Source organism: Rana temporaria, chromosome 12 (assembly GCF_905171775.1).
Source record: "Rana temporaria chromosome 12, aRanTem1.1, whole genome shotgun sequence".
In the NCBI taxonomy this organism is placed as follows: Eukaryota; Metazoa; Chordata; class Amphibia; order Anura; family Ranidae; genus Rana; species Rana temporaria.
The window spans coordinates 127,903,529-127,922,099 of record NC_053500.1 but is presented as its reverse complement, the minus strand read 5'-3'; the positions used below and the strand labels follow the sequence as shown (position 1 = coordinate 127,922,099).

At 45.7% G+C, this 18,571-nt stretch overlaps 1 protein-coding gene across 8 annotated transcripts in view; it reads right to left on the bottom strand.

The window, feature by feature from the left end:
• PHF20 (PHD finger protein 20) overlaps positions 1-18,571 on the bottom strand; it is a 104,235-nt gene that overhangs the window by 27,027 nt on the left and 58,637 nt on the right. For 5 of the 8 annotated variants that reach the window (XM_040330634.1, XM_040330636.1, XM_040330638.1 and 2 more), the window contains 5 exons: positions 18,445-18,546; positions 16,038-16,253; positions 14,274-14,585; positions 9,602-9,658; positions 671-946 (listed from right to left, as the gene is read on the bottom strand). In XM_040330634.1, coding sequence (XP_040186568.1) covers positions 671-946; positions 9,602-9,658; positions 14,274-14,585; positions 16,038-16,253; positions 18,445-18,546 — 963 coding nt within the window. The remainder of the gene's footprint in view (positions 1-670; positions 947-9,601; positions 9,659-14,273; positions 14,586-16,037; positions 16,254-18,444; positions 18,547-18,571) is intronic. The other 3 variants (XM_040330640.1, XM_040330637.1, XM_040330641.1) reach the window with 3 other exon arrangements.

Genomic DNA, 18,571 nt, shown 5'->3' with positions numbered 1-18,571 from the left:
GCCCCAAGATTACACCCTCTATGGAGATGGTTCCCATCTCCTAGCCGAACGCCAAAAGCCGCCTGAAAAAAAAGGTCCGGGACCTTTTTTCAGGCGGCAGGCGGCCGGCGTGGAGATGGGAACCATCTCCATAGAGGGAAATGTGTTTTCATCCCTCTGGCGGCAGCGGCGTGACACTACAGGCGACAAAACGCCTAGGTGTGAATGGGGGCTTACTCACTGAACTGCAACTCAATTTATAACATTTGTATTGTGTTTTTTCTGGATTCTTGGTTGATATTCTGTCTCTATCAATTAAAAATACACCCATGATAAAAATGACAGACCCTTCATTTCTTTGCAGGAGGGCAAACTTACAAAATCTGCAAGGACCAAATTATTTCTCCCACTATAATAGCTTAGAAAGGAGATCATTTTTTGCAAGGATAGTATGAGGACATTGCATTTCTGGCTAGCTCAACAGGCATTTTCTGTAGTAGCTTGGTGTTGTAGCCTGTAAAAAGAAAATCTAATGCAGCTGCCAAAAATGGAGGCAAAAGTGTAATGGGCTTCTTGATCAAATCCACAGAATCACCAGCGTCTCAACCATGATCTGGATACCACTCTACGGCCACACTACTACAATCTACTTCTACACACAGCCACAAGACACAAAGGCAAATAGTCTTACGCAGAGAACCGGATGTGGTGCGTCTTCTCTTTGAGCTTTGCTGAATGGCCTTTTCGTGAGCTAAAGAGCCTCTTGTCTGCATATGCCTCGTGACAGGACTCTGATCCTGCTCTGACTTGTCAACGCCATGGAAATACTTCATATGGTAATGCAGCAATTTGGCTTTGCGAAAAGATTTGGAGCAATCCAAAATCTTGCATTTAAACTTGTTGGGTTCCAGTTCCAAGGTAACCGCTTTGGTAGCTGGATCATCAAGTTTCTTCAAAGTATTTGTTACTGCAATCACATAAAATAAAACAAACAAAAAAATAATACAATGCAAAACTAAAATAAGGGAAAGCAAATAAAAATAAAACAAAACTTTAAAAATGAAATCTGGTCCGTCTTTATCACATTAAAGAGAATCTGTCACCAAGAAAAGACCACTTGAATGTACAGCAGTTCAGTCTTCAGATTAATGTTTCCACCAAGTCGGCCACTGCCAATAAATGTGAAAACTTTACAGTACAATTCTTCTCTTGGTGTGGCCATTTTGAATGTTTCCAGTAAGGAGCAGTAGAGTAACGTCAACCGACTATGGCAGGGATATGCAATTAGCGGACCTCCAGCTGTTGCAAAACTACAAGTCCCATCATGCCTCTGCCTCTGGGTGTCCTGCTTGTGACTGTCAGAGTCTTGCTATGCCTCATGGGATTTGTAGTTCTGCAACAGCTGGAGGTCCGCTAATTGCATATCCCTGGACTATGGCATGGAGTTTAGAAGAGTAGAAAAGGTTTTCTAGATTGTTTGACTGCCATACAACGCTCTGATCTTGCCTAGCAGTTGACAGATGCACTTTAATAGGTCATTATGTGGATGCTAAAACGCAATAAATTGCATTCGCCAAGACACCACAGATCGTTAGAATTACTTTACATTACATACAACCAGCCAGGTTAGAAAACTTAGCGAAGCTTCAGCACATATTAGTTGCATTTGTTTACTTTAAGACAGGGTTTGACAAATTTGCTTGGAATCTAGGAGCCAGCTAAAAGAAGTTAGGAGCCAGAAAACGCGCCCCGTCCCGACGAGCTTGCGCCCAGAAGCGAACACATACGTGAGCAGCGCCCGCATATGTAAACGGTGTTCAAACCACACATGTGAGGTATCGCCGCAATTAGTAGAGCGAGAGCAATAATTCTAGCCCTAGACCTCCTCTAACTCAAAACATGCAACCTGTAGATTTTTTTTAAACGTCGCCTATGAAGATTTTAAAGGGTAAAAGTTTGTCAGCATTCCACGAGCGGACGCAATTTTGAAGCGTGACATGTTGGGTATCAATTTACTCGGCGTAACATTATCTTTCATAATATTAAAAAAAAATGGGGATAACTTTCTGTTGTCTTATTTTTTTAATTAAAAAAAGTGTAATTTTTTCCCAAAAAAGTGCGCTTGTAAGACCGCTGCGCAAATACAACGTGACAGAAAGTATTGCAACAATCGCCATTTTATTCTTTAGGGTGTTAGGATAAAAAAATATATATAATGTTTGGGGGTTCTAATTAGAGGGAAGAAGATGGCAGTGAAAATAGTGAAAAATGACATTAGAATTGCTGTTTAACTTTTAATGCTTAACTTGTAATACCAACGGCCACCACCAGATGGCGCCAGCTTCCAAGCCAAGTCGCCAGGACACCATTTCTAGTCGCCATGGCGACCGGGATTTGTCGAGCCCTGCTTTAAGAGGTCCCATTTTCCCTTTTAAAAGCCAATTTTCCCCAACATGAAAGAGAAATCTAGAATTGCAAATGTGCATTTCTCAACCAGTTCAATTCCAGTCAAAGGCATTTGGTAAGCTCCCAGGAAGCAACTTCTACCAAAAGGATGGCCATAGACCTCGGACAGCCATTCAAAGTTAGGTTGACCCGACAGTCGCCATGCATGAGACTGCACAGCTGTGTGCAATGCTGCAAGTTTTAGCCGAGGCCGGTGCAGTGTCATATTCTGCTGCCTATCGTAGAATGCTGCGGAAGTCACGTGACGGCCAACTGCGCATGCACAATGCGCTCCAACGGCAAATGTGATGCGTTCCACAGGATTTACGACACTACCCTTCGGAAGTGACGTATTACCATACACGGAGCGGGGGGACAGAGAGAGAGAGACCCATTCAGAGCGACAGAGAAATAGAGATATAGAGATACGTAGATACATTCAGAGCGAGAGAGGGATACAGATATAGAGATACTGAGAGAGAACCGGGGCTCAGGGAGGGGATTACCTCCCCTATGTGCATTACTTCCGTTATATAAAATATATGTACACGATCTCTCTCTCGCTCTGAATGTATCTCAGTATCTCTATTTCTCTCTCGCTGTGAATGGGTCTCTCTCTCTCCCCCCCCCGCTCCGTGTATGGTAATACGTCACTTCCGTGACAAATTGTGATGGTTCAGTGAAGGGTAGTGTCGTAAATCCCCTGGAACGCATCACATTTGCCGTTGGAGCACATTGCGCATGCGCAGTTGGCCGTCACGTGACTTCCGCAGCATTCTAGGATAGGCAGCAGAATATATGACACTGCACCGACCATAGACTGTTCAAATCTCGGCCGGTTCAGCAGGAACTGGCTGAGATTTTAACCACGTGTGGGCAGACTGTATGCAAGCTGATCAATCAGTGTTGCCAACCGTTTTTACTGGAAAACCAGCAATTCTCCTGGCAGTAATGGCAGTTATGTCCCGTACACACGATTGGTTTTGCCGGCGGTAAAAAGTCTGCCAGGAAAACCAAGGGGAAAGCCATGAACCTGCTCGGCAGCTTTTTCCCCTACACACGGCCTGTTTTCCTGGCAGGAAAACTGCCATGAGAGCTTTGGCTGGGAATCCGGCCATGTGTATGCTCCACCGCAGTGTTACCCATAGGAAAACTGCCGGGAAAAAAGACCTCTGGGAATTGTGTCCTCATTTTTTCCCGCCAGGATTCCCGGCGGTTTTCCCGTTAGGAAAACGGCCATGGAGCATACACACGGCCAGTTTTCCTGGTCAAAAGCGGTCATGGCAGTTTTCCCCAATGTGTGTATGAGGCGTAAAAGGTTGCCAGTAAATAAATATGGCTGTAATGCTCAGCTTGGTCCGGAGCCGGCCGAGACCCTCCGAGTGCCTGCTACAGTGTGATCGGGCGGCCTGAGCATGTCATGTGATGTCATGGTGCAATGGAGCCAAGCAGAGTGGCCAGAGCCTCGTGTGCGGGTCTGCAGTATGGGAGCAAGGCAGGCTGGGACCAGAACCGTCAGTGCTGTTTAGACTGACTGGAGGGACCACTGGGCTTGAAGAGAGGCTGTCACTGTGACTCGGGAGGGGACGTGCCACGTCAGTGAGGTCTCATCTGCGCTGCTGCACCATGCTGTCAGTGTCACCGAGTAAATGTTATGTGTGTCTATTCTAATTTCTTGCCCTCTCGAGTCCTGTCCCTAAACTATTTACTTAATACATCGAATATAAGAAACATGTTTTTTGCCTCATCTCCCTTAAATCATATTGCCAATTGCATATTGTATTTGTAGTCTAAATACTCCAACTTGCACTTAAAACTAATTTTGTAACTTTTGGAAATGCCAGTAAAAACTTGGCTGTGCCAGTAAATTTGGGGTGTTGTGTCAGTAAATTTCAATCTGGTAGGTTGGCAACACTGCAACCAGCCTGCCAGATTCACTTGCTGCTATAGCCGCTAGTAATAATCACTGGCTTTCCCTGCCCTCCCTCGCCGGGAGCAGACAATGGCTCATCAGGAGTGATCCCCGACAGCACTGTCCGTGTTTATGGGGGAACCTGTGGTTGCAGGAATGAAATTTGCAACATCTATGTCCTGCCTAAACTTGCATGGTAGTGCCATGGAGAAGGTGAAACCCGGAGGAGAGAAGCTTTGTCACATCTAACCAATCTAGTATGGGGTGGTTGCAGGAATGAAATTTGCAACATCTAGGTCCTGCCTAAACTTGCATGGTAGTGCCATGGAGAAGAAGAAGGTGGAACCCGGAGCAGAGAAGCGTTGTCACATCTAACCCATCTAATCAACCTAGTATGGTTCAAGGCTGCCCATAAAATGCAGATTACACAAGCAGGGCTAGTTCACAGCTGGAGCAATGGAATCCAAGTGTGTCTTCAGCATAGTTAGCTCTTATGTGCAGGACCCTCTTGCATTTTATTGTAGTGTAACTGTACTGTCTTCCTTTATATTTATTGTAACGCGTTGCGCAAACTGTTGGCACTAAACAGTATAAATCCTGAACAGTTGGCAAATGTCCCAACAGGATGCTTAGCGCTGCGTCACACAAAGCACAGCCAAATCTTTGCTTGTTCAAGTGCAATGTCAAGAGCGAGCATTGCATACAAACGTTTAGATTTAAAGGGTTAGTAAAGGTTCTTTATTTTTTTTTTTTAAACAAACATGTCATACTTGCCTCCACTGTTCAGTTCGCTTTGCACAGTGGCTCCAATCCTCGTCTTCTGGGGTCCCTCGGCGGCTGTCTTGGCTCCTCCCCGCAAGAGCCAATCCCCTTCTGGGAAGCGCATTCCCAAGGGGGTTAGCTTGCGCGCTTTCGTGTGATAGAGTGGCGGCCATAGCCGCCAAGTGTATCACTCGGGCCTGCCCCCTGGTGCGCTGCGTCATTGATTTGATTGACAGCAGCGGGAGCCAATGGCTGCGCTGCTATCAATCCCCAATGAAGAGCCGAGAACAGCCGAAAAGACCGGACCGAGAAGCCACCTTAGTTCTGCTACCGGCCCCCCCCCCCTCCGTGTGCTCACCCCCCCCCCCCCCCACCTTCCCCATAGCGCTGCTGGCTCTCTATGCCACTCTGCATACTTGGGAGGAACAGTCCAGGGGTCAGCAAGGAAGGGATGCGATCTATCCATCACCTACCTGTGAGCGACAAGTAGATTGTGATTGAATGGTCCCTGCCCCTTGGTTTAAATCCTTATACATGGCCATCATGTGGTGCCTTGCCCTGCTAAAGCTCAGATGTGATCAAATCTGTACCACTTAAAGTTCCACTCCGCTGAACTAGCAAATTTAAAAAAAGTATAGTGGCGGATGGAGGATGGTTTTTCTACAATGTCCAATCAAAGCTCCCCCTGAAAGCTCTCAACCGGTGGACCTATGCCTGGCATCACAGACATGAGATTACTAATCCTGTCAAAAACATACAACTGCCACAGCAGACATGGCAAAAAAAAACTTGGAGAGAAAGCAAGAAGACAAGAATTTGGTACCCCTGCCCCCCGACATAAAACTCACATCACACACCTATTCACCAACCTGAACATGCAAGTTCTGACACTGCCTCCCAATGGGCTGCCTATGATATTTGAGGCTTTAGAGCAGGACCAACAAAACGGTCACCACCTTCCAGTGATCCACATTGGATATATAAAAAGTAAAATGAAACAGAAGCCTGATGTCTCCGATTTGTATATGCAAAGCCGAAACCATTTCACCATAGATAATCCACTCTTCTAAAATGTAATCTTTTCAATCATTAACTACAAGCCCCATCATAACCTGCCAGCCAGGGAGCTGCATTTCAGCTGCCGCATAATAATCCCCCTCTATAACCAGCTTAGCAAGCAAGACATAGCTGCTCAGACAGAGCAATGCAAAAGGATTTAGCAGCTATTTAAGTAGTAAAATGCATGTAAACAATGAACTCTTGCTTGCTTCTTTTGGTTAGTAAAATATACCTCTAAAAGGGTTTTGCTTTATTGGTTGAGACAACAGCGGGAGCCAATGGTGCCCGCTGCTATCAAAGTCAGTTAGCCAATGAGGGCAGAGGGGGCGAGGCCGAGCCCAGTCCGAATGCTACCTGTCAAAATTAGGTACCCGACTTGTACTCGTGCAAATGCCCCCGATGCCTGATCCGGCAGCGTGTAATGCATGTGTCCCTGTATAATGCTCAGACAGCGGCCATCCAGTGTACAAAAGCCGCGCCGCCTCCTCGTCTGTGGACGAGGATGAGAGGATGTCTGTGATAGGCGGAACACTCACTCACTGCTGGGAAACTGAGTTCCCCTATCACAGACGAGGACGAGGAGGCGATGCGCCTTTTGTACACTGGATGGCCGCCATCTGAGCATTATACAGGGACACAGGCATTACAATTGGCGTCATTGAGAAGGGAATTGCGGTCTTTGGCCTGGCAGACTCTTGGAGGTAAAATGAGAGAGAAGTTTAGTGGGCTGAGCGCTAAAAATATCCATCCGATTCCAAATTTCCTCCGACGGGAGAAGAGTGTTGTGTCATGTGCTTTCTATAGATTCTTTTCCATGAAATTATTTTTAGATTTTACATGAAAAGCCTAAATGTGGCCAATCAGAGAAGTGATAACATTTACTTTCCAGCTATTTGTTGGGTGAACAAATCATCTATCTATCCATCCTTTATTGTAATTTAAACCACATTCTACAGTTGGAGAAAGTGAGACCCAATGAACAATTGATTGCAAAAGGCTGCTTGGCGCCAATTGAGAATAGTCATAGGTCAGGATTGTTGGTTGGGACTTTCAAGGCACCGATAGGAAAGGAGACGACATGGACGCTCTCCCTGGGGTCACGTGGCAACTTCACTCCTAAACGCCAGACAAACTGTCTACACCGTATAGAATTGTGGATATCCCACCCTTATCTTAGCTGGTGATTCCACCTGCTTCAATGTGCCCCAGTTCATGTGAGCTTATCTTTGCTCTTGTGAGCCCGTCCTATTTATCCCCCTTCGTGCGCCACGGGGGAACTTTCAGACCCATTGCCTGATCGCCCTGACCAGTCTAGACCCTCCTGAAGAAGCGGTACAACCGCGAAACCGGTCAAGGTCATTGGCTCCACCCATTAGACACAGATGGTCTCAATATCTGATCTGTGGGGTCTGTCCCTAAATGTGTTTTTATACTGTATTTTGTCATATGTAAATAAATATTGTTTTTTATACCAATTTGGTTTCCTATCAGTGCCTTGAAATTCCCAACCAACAATCCTGACCTATGACTATTCTCAATTGGCCCCAAGCAGCCTTTTGCAATCAATTGTTCATTGGGTCTCACTTTCTCCATATTAACCGGGATGCTGGCACATCTGATCTATTTTTATAGTCAGTTTAATAGAGGCGATACTCTTTCGTTCTTGCACATTCTACAGTTATGGAAGAGGATGTCTGTCAGTGCCATTTGTCAGTGCCAGCCATCAATGCGTCACTGTCACAGGACATAAAAAATATATCGGTAATGGCGAGTATTAGAAAAAAAAAAAGTATCGTTACTGGTACTCGGTCTTAACCACTTAAGCCCCGGACCAATATGCAGCCTAAAGACCCAAGGTGTTTTTACAGTTCGGGACTGCGTCGCTTTAACAGACAATTGCGCGGTCGTGCGACGTGGCTCCCAAACAAAATTGGCGTCCTTTTTTCCCCACAAATAGAGCTTTCTTTTGGTGGTATTTGATCACATCTGCGGTATTTAGTTTTTGCGCTATAAACAAAAATAGAGCGACAATTTTGAAAAAAATTCAATATTTTTTACTTTTTGCTATAATAAATATCCCCCAAAAACATATATAAAAACATTTTTTTCCCTCAGTTTAGGCCGATACGTATTCTTCGACCTATTTTTAGTAAAAAAAAAAAATCGCAATAAGCGTTTATCGATTGGTTTGCGCAAAATGTATAGCGTTTACAAAATAGGGGAATAGTTTTATTGCATTTTTATTATTTTTTTTTTACTACTAATGGCGCGATCAGCGATTTTTTTCGTGACTGCGACATTATGGCGGCCCTTCCGGCAATTTTGACACATTTTTGGGACCATTGTCATTTTCACAGCAAAAAATGCATTTAAATTGCATTCTTTATTGTGAAAATGACAGTTGCAGTTTGGGAGTTAACCACAGGTGGCGCTGTAGGAGTTAGGGTGCACCTAGTGTGTGTTTACAACTGTAGGGGGGTGTGGCTGTAGGAATGACGTCATCGATTGTGTCTCCCCTATAAAGGGGATGACACGATCGATGCGCCGCCATAGTGAAGCACGGGGAAGCCGTGTTTACATACGGCTCTCCCCGTTCTTCAGCTCCGGGGAGCGATCGCGATGGAGCGGCTATAAACAAATAGCCGTGCCGTGGTCCCGGATCGCTCCCCGAGCGAACCCGACTGCCGCATGTAGCGGGGGGGGGGGGTTCTCCCGATCGGACCCCCCACCCGCTAATAGGCAAGGACGTACATTAACGCCCATGTGCCTGTACGTGCCATATTGTGGACGTACATTTACATGCGGAGGTCGGAAAGGGGTTAAAAAAGTGGTATCGGGACAACCCTAGTTTTCACATATCCCTGGTCTCTATAGCATGTGCCAGGATTGTATCTGTCAAAATGGAGGAAACGGACACATCGGTGTGCTGGAAGCGGCTTGGAGAGGTGAAAGCTGAAGTCTTGATCTAGCAGTACACAAAGTGCATATTCTATGGAGCAGCTTTGGTGTTAATCAAAGAAAGGCAAGTTGTGGAATTAGTTAATTACAAAGCAGCATCAAAACACTACATTAGTAAATAGCCAATGCGCTATATAGAAAGTATTCAAAGTTGTAACAATATTTCCATCAAGAAGAAGAGTTCTCTACAGCACATCCACTCTACGGGTTTTAAACACATAACAGGTTGCCAACATCTTCACTTTCACACAAGGAGAACAAAAACATCATTAACAAGCTTTGGGTAGTAAGCGGCTTGCAAGGTTCAGTGAAATATTGCAGGTATAAGACTTCTCTAAGCAGAAAAAGGGGATTTACAGAAGACAGGGAATATTACAGAAAGATGAACAGCACTAATTTGCTATTGCAAGATTGCAATATCAAAACTAGGCGCACTCCTGACGGACACGGGAAAGTAAAGCGTACAATAAAAAAAAAGTGTCTTACAAGGTTCTCTACTGTATCTAGCAGAACTGTCAGACCGTCGATTCAGCTTCATAGGAGCTAGAGGGAAAACCCAGACAAGGTTATTTAAGAAATGTACAGATTAAAAAAAAAAAATAAATAAATAAAAAAAAAAGGTTTCCAGTTTTTAATACTACTTGAATTTTCTAAATAAAAAAAGCCAACTCCACCAAAAACGTATTTCTTCATTGCACCCCTCTGACTTCAGTGACAAGGTATACCCACAAAATTTCACTGACAGTTACAAAGCCAATAGCGGTCGCATTCCAATGGTTTCTCCAAAAAGGTAAAAAAAATTTTTTTTGTAGACATGGACTTTGAGAAAGGGTGGAAAATGACCCACTACAAGGAAATCTCGCCATCAGTGTCTGAACAGAAGCAGCCAGAGGGAGATTCAATGGACCTGAAACCTATGTTTTGGGCATAGTTGACCATTACAAAGGAAAACATTAAAATGCAAAAATTACTAAAACTCCAAGCACAAAATAGAATATAGTTAAGCACCATCTCCAGAATCTGCCCCCCCTTCAAGACCCCCAAATACATACCCTAAGCATCTTCAGGTTCAGTTGCCCCGGTAACATTGGCCCCTCATATTTCGATCCAGTGGTGGTCCTTACTGCAGCAGGGAAGGCTGTTTATGTATGAGCTACGTTCAGTGCTGTGAGCCCAACCCAGCATGACCATAGATCAGGCATCACTAAATGGCGGACTGCTGTCCGGTTCCGGCCCCAGTAGCCATACTACTCAGACCGCAGCCTCGCTAAATAGTTTGCCTGCGTGTTCCACTCCCCTCTCCGCCGCTGGCTCGCCCACCGCTATATTCACAAAATGGCAGGCGTGCCGCGCACGGGTTTGTCTGTCCCTCGGATCGCTGCACTGCACCTGCCCTCCACCTGTCTTAGTTACACAAGATGAGAAGTGCGGCCACTCTGGACAAAGGGCAGGACTTTATAAGTTAAGCACTTGATTGGTTGCTACACAGCGGTCCTAGCAATCAATCCCTCACCTTTACCTTGAAAAGTCCCAACTGTTGTCCAGAGCGGCGGCACTGCACATCTTGTGTAAATAAGGTAGGGTTCTGTGGAGGGGGAAGGGGGGGGGGGGGAGTGCTGTGATGCTATGAGGACAGGAGTCTGCTTTCTAGGGGGGGACCTGTCTGTAAGAGGGGACCAGTCTAAGGGGGGACCCAATCTGTGACGTGGAGTCATAGCACCAATATGAAACTCGGACCTCCACTAGAAGAAAATTTTTCTGACCGAACCCCCTGTGAATTTTAATTCACTACCCCTGTCATGGATGGTTCATAAGGGTCTTGGCTCACAGCCATTTGAATGATGCTGGCCATCATTCATCACAGAAAACATCTATTGGCAGAGATTCATTTCTACATAGGACAGTTTCGCATCAGAGGAGAGTACTGCAGCATGGGTATTGAAAATATCTCCTAAACCTGTAAAGTTTAGACTATATTTTCAGTGCATGCAGCCAGTGACATCACTGACCCATGCGCTCTAAAGGGTGCCGTTCTTTTCGAGGCTGTGCACCGCCTAGTGGCTCCGGCCAATCACAGCGCCGGAGCATGCAAACCCGGAAGAAGCTCCTGGAAAGATGTCGGCTGTGACCGCAGTGTGCAGTGGGACCGCTGCAACAGCTTTGTTTTAAAGGCATTTCATAAATGAGGATTTTTTTTCTGAGGTTTACACCCTTTTTAAGCAGAGGGCAAAGCCCTAGTCACCAGTATTGTTGTGGTCTACCTGCACAGTAATGAAATCACCAAACCTCATTCCAAATCTGAGACTAGCAGTCAGAGGCAGCAAAGCCTTAGATCTCACACTTCAGATATACAGCTATGGGTCACAGATGTGTCTAGGCATCCTCATATAGCAGAAAGTGCTTTTTGTTCTTTAAGAGGAATATAACTTGGCAAATCGTCACTTTAATGCATTATCAAAATATATGACCAGATATCTGAAGCTACTGTGCAAAAAAAACAAACAACACTTTGGTGCCACCGCTTATTTAATCCACCCCACAGATCTATGCAAGAACTGCATTATAAAAAAGAAAAAAAATAGAAAATAAAAAATTCCTGAACTTATATATCAGAGATATGCACTTTGAGAACCTCCAGCTGTTGCAGAACTACAAGTCCCATGAGGCATAGCGAGACTTACAGCCACAAGCATGACATGCAGAGGCATGATGCGACTTGTAGCTTTGCAACAGCTGGAGGTCTGCGAATTGCATATCCCTGGTATAGATCACTCACACACATTACACTCTGATTATACAATATTCCTTTAGATCTACCAACTTTGCAGTGCAAGGGCCGGCCTGACTGGAGAACAAACTGGATAGATTAGGTAGGTCTTCATATTACAGAGTTTTGGCAAGTGTATGGTGCCCATTGGAGTTAATGCATAACTTTTGCTGCAGAAGTTCTCAATTTGCAGCAGCCTTGCCCCAAATTTATATTCCCCTGCATGACCAGACCTGGTCCTAGAGATCAGTGGATTAGGCACCAGGCATTGCAACCTGGGTCACATAATGAGGCGTGCCCAAATTCCCCTGCCAGGAAGTGGAGATGCTTAAAACTACATCAGACAAGTAGAAAGCCTTGCCAACCTACATTGGGGTCATTTACTGAAACTGTATAGTGCAAAATCTGCTGCATGAGAACCAATCACTTGCCACGTTTTATTGCCAAAACTTAAATAGAACTAGCTGAAGTTAGAATCTGGCATGGCTGTTCAAGGCAGCCAATCAGCTTCCGAGTGCTCCAGTTTTAGTAAATCTCCCCCACTGTGATACAAAATAGCTTTTTCATCAGATCAGAAAGGGTAAGAACCTGCAATTAAGTTAGTAAAAAAAAACACACAATTTCTCAACTAAAGTGCAGTTACATTTTTAAACAGGGTAATGACCTTTCCTTCTCCCTTGTAGAACATTGCTCATGCCCAAAGACTGGATCCTGGGAGAAGGGAAGGTCACAAGCTCCCCTATACCCGGATGTATCCAGTATTTGAGGTTTCCGACAGTGAGGAAGCATAGGGAAGGAAAACATCAGTGAAAGGGGGGGGTGCCACATCAAAGAGTCTGTCCCTTTGGCCTGAATGGAAAAAGTGATACCGTATATACTCGAGTACAAGCCGACTTTTTCAGCACATTTTTTTATGCTGAAAAAGCTCCCCTCGGCTTATACTCGAGTCTCCCGCTGTGCAAGTCTTAACTGCAGTCGACGGCCGTCCACTGTAACAAAGCCGCGCCGCCTCCTCGTCCGTCATAGACGAAACACTGATTCACTGCTGGGAAACTGAAACAGCGTTCCGTCTATCACAGACGAGGAGGCGGCGGGGCTTTGTTACACAGTGGAAGCCGCCGACTGCAGCGGCCGACTGCGCATGGGCATCGTTGACCCCCTTTTCCCCACTTACAGTAGTGTCTGCATTTCCTACCCTAGGTTTATGCCACGTACACACTACCGTTTTTAATGTCATAAAAAAAAAAAAAAAGTTTTGACGTGATTCTTGTCAAGCCTGCCTTGCATACCCATGATCGTAAAAAAAAAATGCTCGAGAAAAGCGTGGCGACGTACAACATGTACGCCGGCACTATAAAGGGAAAGTTCCATTCAAATTGCGCCACCCTTTGGGCTTGATTATGCAAATTTCCCTTCTCATAACTTGCTTCTGAGCATGCATGTTTTTTTCCTCCATTGTTAAAGCGTGCAAAAAAATAAAGAAGAGCAGGTTCTAAATTTTTAATGCCCATTTTTCACGTTGTGAAAAATGCTCTGGAGCCTTTTTAAATGACCAATTAAAAAAAATGGTTGTATATACGCAGCATTATTTTTGAGTCAATACGTTTTCCCAGCTGCATGATCTACAACACTGCCGACACCAAAATAAAGCAACCAAACATACGTCACTGGACACTAGCCGCCTATTACTAGGTAGGAACTAGGGATGAGCTCCGGCGTGTTCGCACAGTCCACGTGCAGAGCCCGCCAGGAAGTCTGCACGGTGCTGCGCTAACCACAGGCAGGGAGGCATTTCCCGATCTCTGCAGCCAAGCAGCGGGACAATGTCTCCCTGCCTGTGGTTAGCGCCGCGCAGACTTCCTGGCGGGCTCTGCACGTGGAGTGTGCGAACACGCCGGAGCTCATCCCTAGTAGGAACAATGAAATAGATCGCTGATCTAGGAGAGTATGATAATCCACCAGAAAAGAAGGGCTGGGTGCTAGCTCTGGCTCACAAACATGAACATGTAGACAAAATAGGAAAAATTAGCTACATACCAACAATCGTCCAACAGCTTTATTGAAAGACTGCCACCAGGACTATGACAACGCACAAGGGTGTGATGACGTTTCACACAAACATTGTGCTTCTTAAAACCCCTTTGAAGCACAATGTATGTGAAACGTGATCACCTCTGGGTCCGTTGGCATTGTCCTGGTGGTTGGATGTTGGTGTGCAGCAATTTTTCCTATTTGGTCTATTACCAGGTATACACGATAAAGCATTGCACACAAACAATAGGCCATCCCTCTACAAACAAATATAGGCGTTTGAAAATAAATTTACAAGGGTTAAAGTGTTTTTCTGTAGGGAAACCAGAATGGCACCTCATCTGTGTGAGAAGTATTCACCTGCTACTGCGGGGACAGCCGGGACCTCTTCAGCATCTTCTTGTACAGGAGGGTCTTTCTCTTCTGGTTTGGTCTCGTCTGGTTTGACCTCTGGAACGCCATTCACAACATTGGTTTCGACAGGCTCTACCGACTCTTCTACTAATGGCGGCTCCTTCACTTCGGGAGTTTCAGGCTCTGCCGGGGCACACTCCTCTGGCTTCTCTGCCAAGGCACACTCCTCTGGCTTCTCTGCCAAGGCACACTCCTCTGGCTTCTCTGCCAAGGCACACTCCTCTGGCTTCTCTGCCAAGGCACACTCCTCTGGCTTCACTTTAAACAAATTAAAGGGATTAAAAATTTAAAATGTCATTAAACCCAGACTATGAAAAAACACTATACAAAGTGATTATACTCACAAAGCCACTAAAGCATTTGTTTATTGTAGCCTGGTTGATCTTGCCTTCCAACTGTCCCTCCCATCTTCTATGTCCACACTGCAGTCTGCAATTGTGTACACCAGCTTGTGTCCTCTACTGAGCATGCTCATTTCAGTTCTCGAAGCTCTTCACTCCCCCCCCCCCTTTACCTGTGCATCCCATGTGACTATATAGAGTCACATGTGGGCGTATACACAGTGGTACATGACAATCCACCCCTCCAATTGCTAAACACTATGGGGGTGAGAGATAGTATGCTCATTCACCAAGAAAAAAAAAAAGAGCTTAATTTTAACCCCTTGGCGCCAGCTCCTGCCTGGCCTTTTAGGGGTTTGGCATTTCAAACCTCTTAGGACAGGACTTGTGACCACGTGACCGCTGCGATTGGCTGTCACTTGAACAGAAAATTGATCTTAGAGCGGGAGTTCCGCGGGAAAACGTATTTTTTTTTAAAGACGTTTTTGTAATGCTGATGGTACAACGAAAATTGTACTCACCAGTCTCCCACTCGCAGCCGCTACCAAGACGATTTCCCATAAAAGAATATCTTATAAAAATCGATGGACATTGCCATCTTAACTGCGGGCACTCTGAAGCCCTCCTGAAGCCCTTCCGGGATGCGGTGAATACTGTCCCAGCATTCACCGCTCTATCCCGCGCACGCACAGTGTGACGGCGAGCAGCGCCGTCAACACTGCGCCATTGCTAGGACAACGGCCGGCAGCGTCCTGAAAAGGACACCCCCCGCTGTGACTAGCAGACAAGTTACTAGTCACGTGACCCGCGAGATATCGCGGGATTTCAGAACACAGCATGTCTCCTGGGATTCTCAGGACTAACTCCCAGGAGACAGCGCCGATGGGGGATCTTGAAAACCACGCCCCCTCTCCCGCGGGGAAAAGTGAGTGACAGCTCACTAAAGGCCCCTTGTTCAAAGGTAAGGAGGCCGATTAAAAAAAACGGATACAGACCGTACTATGGCAGCTGGTTTTAAACAGGAAATGTTACCAATTAGGGTGAACCTCCGCTTTAAGAAGTGTCCATAAGCTTTTAGTAAGCTGCCGTTGACTGTTCCGGGAGTGTGCTCTATCAGCAAATCTGTAGCAAATGTATGATGCCATCATGTTAATATGGACCACATTCTCTGAGGAATGTTTCCAAGATCTTGTTGAATGTCATGAAGAATGAAGGCAAAAGGGGGCCAACCCGGTACCCAATAAAGTGGCCGGTGAGAGTGTATATGATTTATGGGAATGCGCTATGGCAACACTACACTGTTTAGAATCACTTTAAATACTACAAATAAAAATGAAGTTTTTAACTGTTAGATGAACAAACTGTTTACCTTCTTGTTCCTCTGGTGAAGTACTACACTCCGGTGAGGATTCTGTCTCAACAACAGACGTGGTAACCTCCATAGCATTCTGGTCCTCTGGACTCTCAATCGGAGAGGGCTTGCTATCCTTTTCCTCCTCAGCTTCTTCGTCTTCTTCTTGAGGTTGTGTATCCTCATCAGACCCATTTTCCTTTTTTGAAGGTGGATCTACAGTAACATTTTTTTCTGCAAATGACAACCAAATTCAATGAGCACACTGAATTACAAAAATATAATTTTTCCAACTCTCCACCATCTTAGGTTAAAGGTCACCTTTTGGGCAACTGCAGCCTCTCCCCCCCCCCCCCCCTCCTCCCCAGTGACAGCAGGCGGGCATCTTCTCCAGCTGCCCACTGTCACTGGTTGAAAAATCATGTGGCCGCGCAGGGCTCTAAATGCCCGGCCACGTCATTCATTCAAAGCCCTCTGTGAATAGGGAACAAGTCCCTTGCAGCTGTCGGTTTGGAGTTTCAATGAACTACTGTGGCACTGTTGGGTGCTCTGCTAATTGATTGTCTTTTCCTGTCTGAGTACCTGTCTGCCCGTACAAGGAGACAGATAGACGGAAAAGTGTGCAGGAGTCCTGCATGGCACCCGCGATCTGCTGATTGAGGGTGCGCATCTTTCCAGGCTCTAACATTAATACACTTTTTTTTTTTAACCTTTAAGTATTTCCCCCAAACATCAAAAAATCACATACTGATAACTGCAAAACCATTAGCTGTGAACTATACAACAAAAATCTACATTTTACAATGGGGTGTCGAATACTTAATTTTTCCAGTATTGGCCAGGGTCGTTTTAACAACTTCACTTTACAGGAGGTACTTTAGGCAGGCCATACATGCTTTTCCATACTCACTGTCAAGAAAACGGCACCAGATCATTTGAGATATGGGAAACACACGTCCTTCCACAAAATTCAGCTTGCACTAGCTAGGACCAAGCACGGTTGCATGTTGGGAAGGGGGGGGGGGCTACGGTGTGTACATTTAAACTTACTGAGCAAGTCAAAAAAACTTAAGATGGCAAAAAAGCTGATGGCGGATTAGGGGTGCAGACCTCCTGAAACCCAGACACATTGAAAATGGAGTGCGGTTCCCCAAGTAACTGAGCACCACAACCACCAAGTACATAGGTGTGCCCACCCCAACGCTGTATCTTGGCATAGGCCAACAAGGCCCAGGCCCACCCCAACGCTGTATCTTGGCCTAGGCCAACAAGGCCCAGGCCTAATGCAGCACTTTCTAGGGGGGCAGCATGAAGAGAGTCCCCGTCGGCTTGCACTACACTTTTAGTGTTGCGCCAGTCTTATGAGGTGGACTGGGCCACAAGACAAATCGGTCTGCCGCCCCATGAAGTGGCAGCACTGCTGCAGGTATGATAGGGATGGTGCAGACACAAGGGACACTGGCATGGTCACCTATATCTTAAACAGGAAGGTGTGTGACCTTGACAGGAAGGGGTGGCACGAGTTTAGTCAGGCCTAGGGCAGCACAAAACCTAAAAACACCACTGGCCCACCCCCAAACATAGAGAGAGAGAGAGAGAGAGAGAGAGAGAGAGAGAGAGAGAGAGAGAGAGAGAGAGAGAGAGAGAGAGAGAGAGCGCTTGATCCCCTTCTGCTCTTCCTGCCCTTACCCCTCTGTATGCCCACCCAAACTCCAATCCCTGGAAAGGGATGTGTGAAAAATCAAGCTCAGCAGCTGGCAGATACATTGTAGATGAAAGGTGTCAGTGCTCGAGCCTCCATCCTTGGCTGAGTGAGCTCGCCTTCCAATGTCTGAAGTCTTCCCTTTCTTCCCTTCTCTCTCCTGCCCATGAGCGAGCGTGTACACCAAGATAAAGGGGACTCTGATGTGGGAGGGGGGGCAGCTTTGGGAACCCCAATTTAAGGGGAAATGCTGGGAACTCTAAAGTAAGTGGGGTTTGATGTAAGCAAACCTGCTTACATCAAAGTTCTTCTTTACACTAGAGTCCACAGCGTTTCCCCTTAAAATAAATTGGCGTATGCCGCTAAAGTGTTTGGCTTGAAGAAAAGGTGGCAACCCCAATGGTGCCCCTTTACATCAACATGGTACAGTGAGATTTTTTTATTTCGTTATTTAAAAGGTGCAGCATATTGCATTTTCTTGCCCCATAAACTTTAAAGGGATAAAAAAGCACACACACAGAAATGATTTTCCCTGGATCTAATGGAGTAGCAGCAGAGCTTTGTGGAATTTAACTAGTAACAGTATTTTCAACTACGGCACCATTAAGACCACCAAGAACGCATTTGCTTCGTTAGGATTTTCTAAACGGGTGACAAAAAAAAATAAAAAAAAAGCGAACATGTATGATTTTTAAATGTTAAAATGACAAAATGCAAGTTTACTTTTCTCCAGGCGTGGGCGTTTGGGACGAATTTCAGAGCCAACAGAGATTTTTCTCCTCCTCAATTCCAATGTGACTGGTTGAAGGGTCTGTGAAGAAGAATCTGTCACGATAAAAAAAATAAAAAA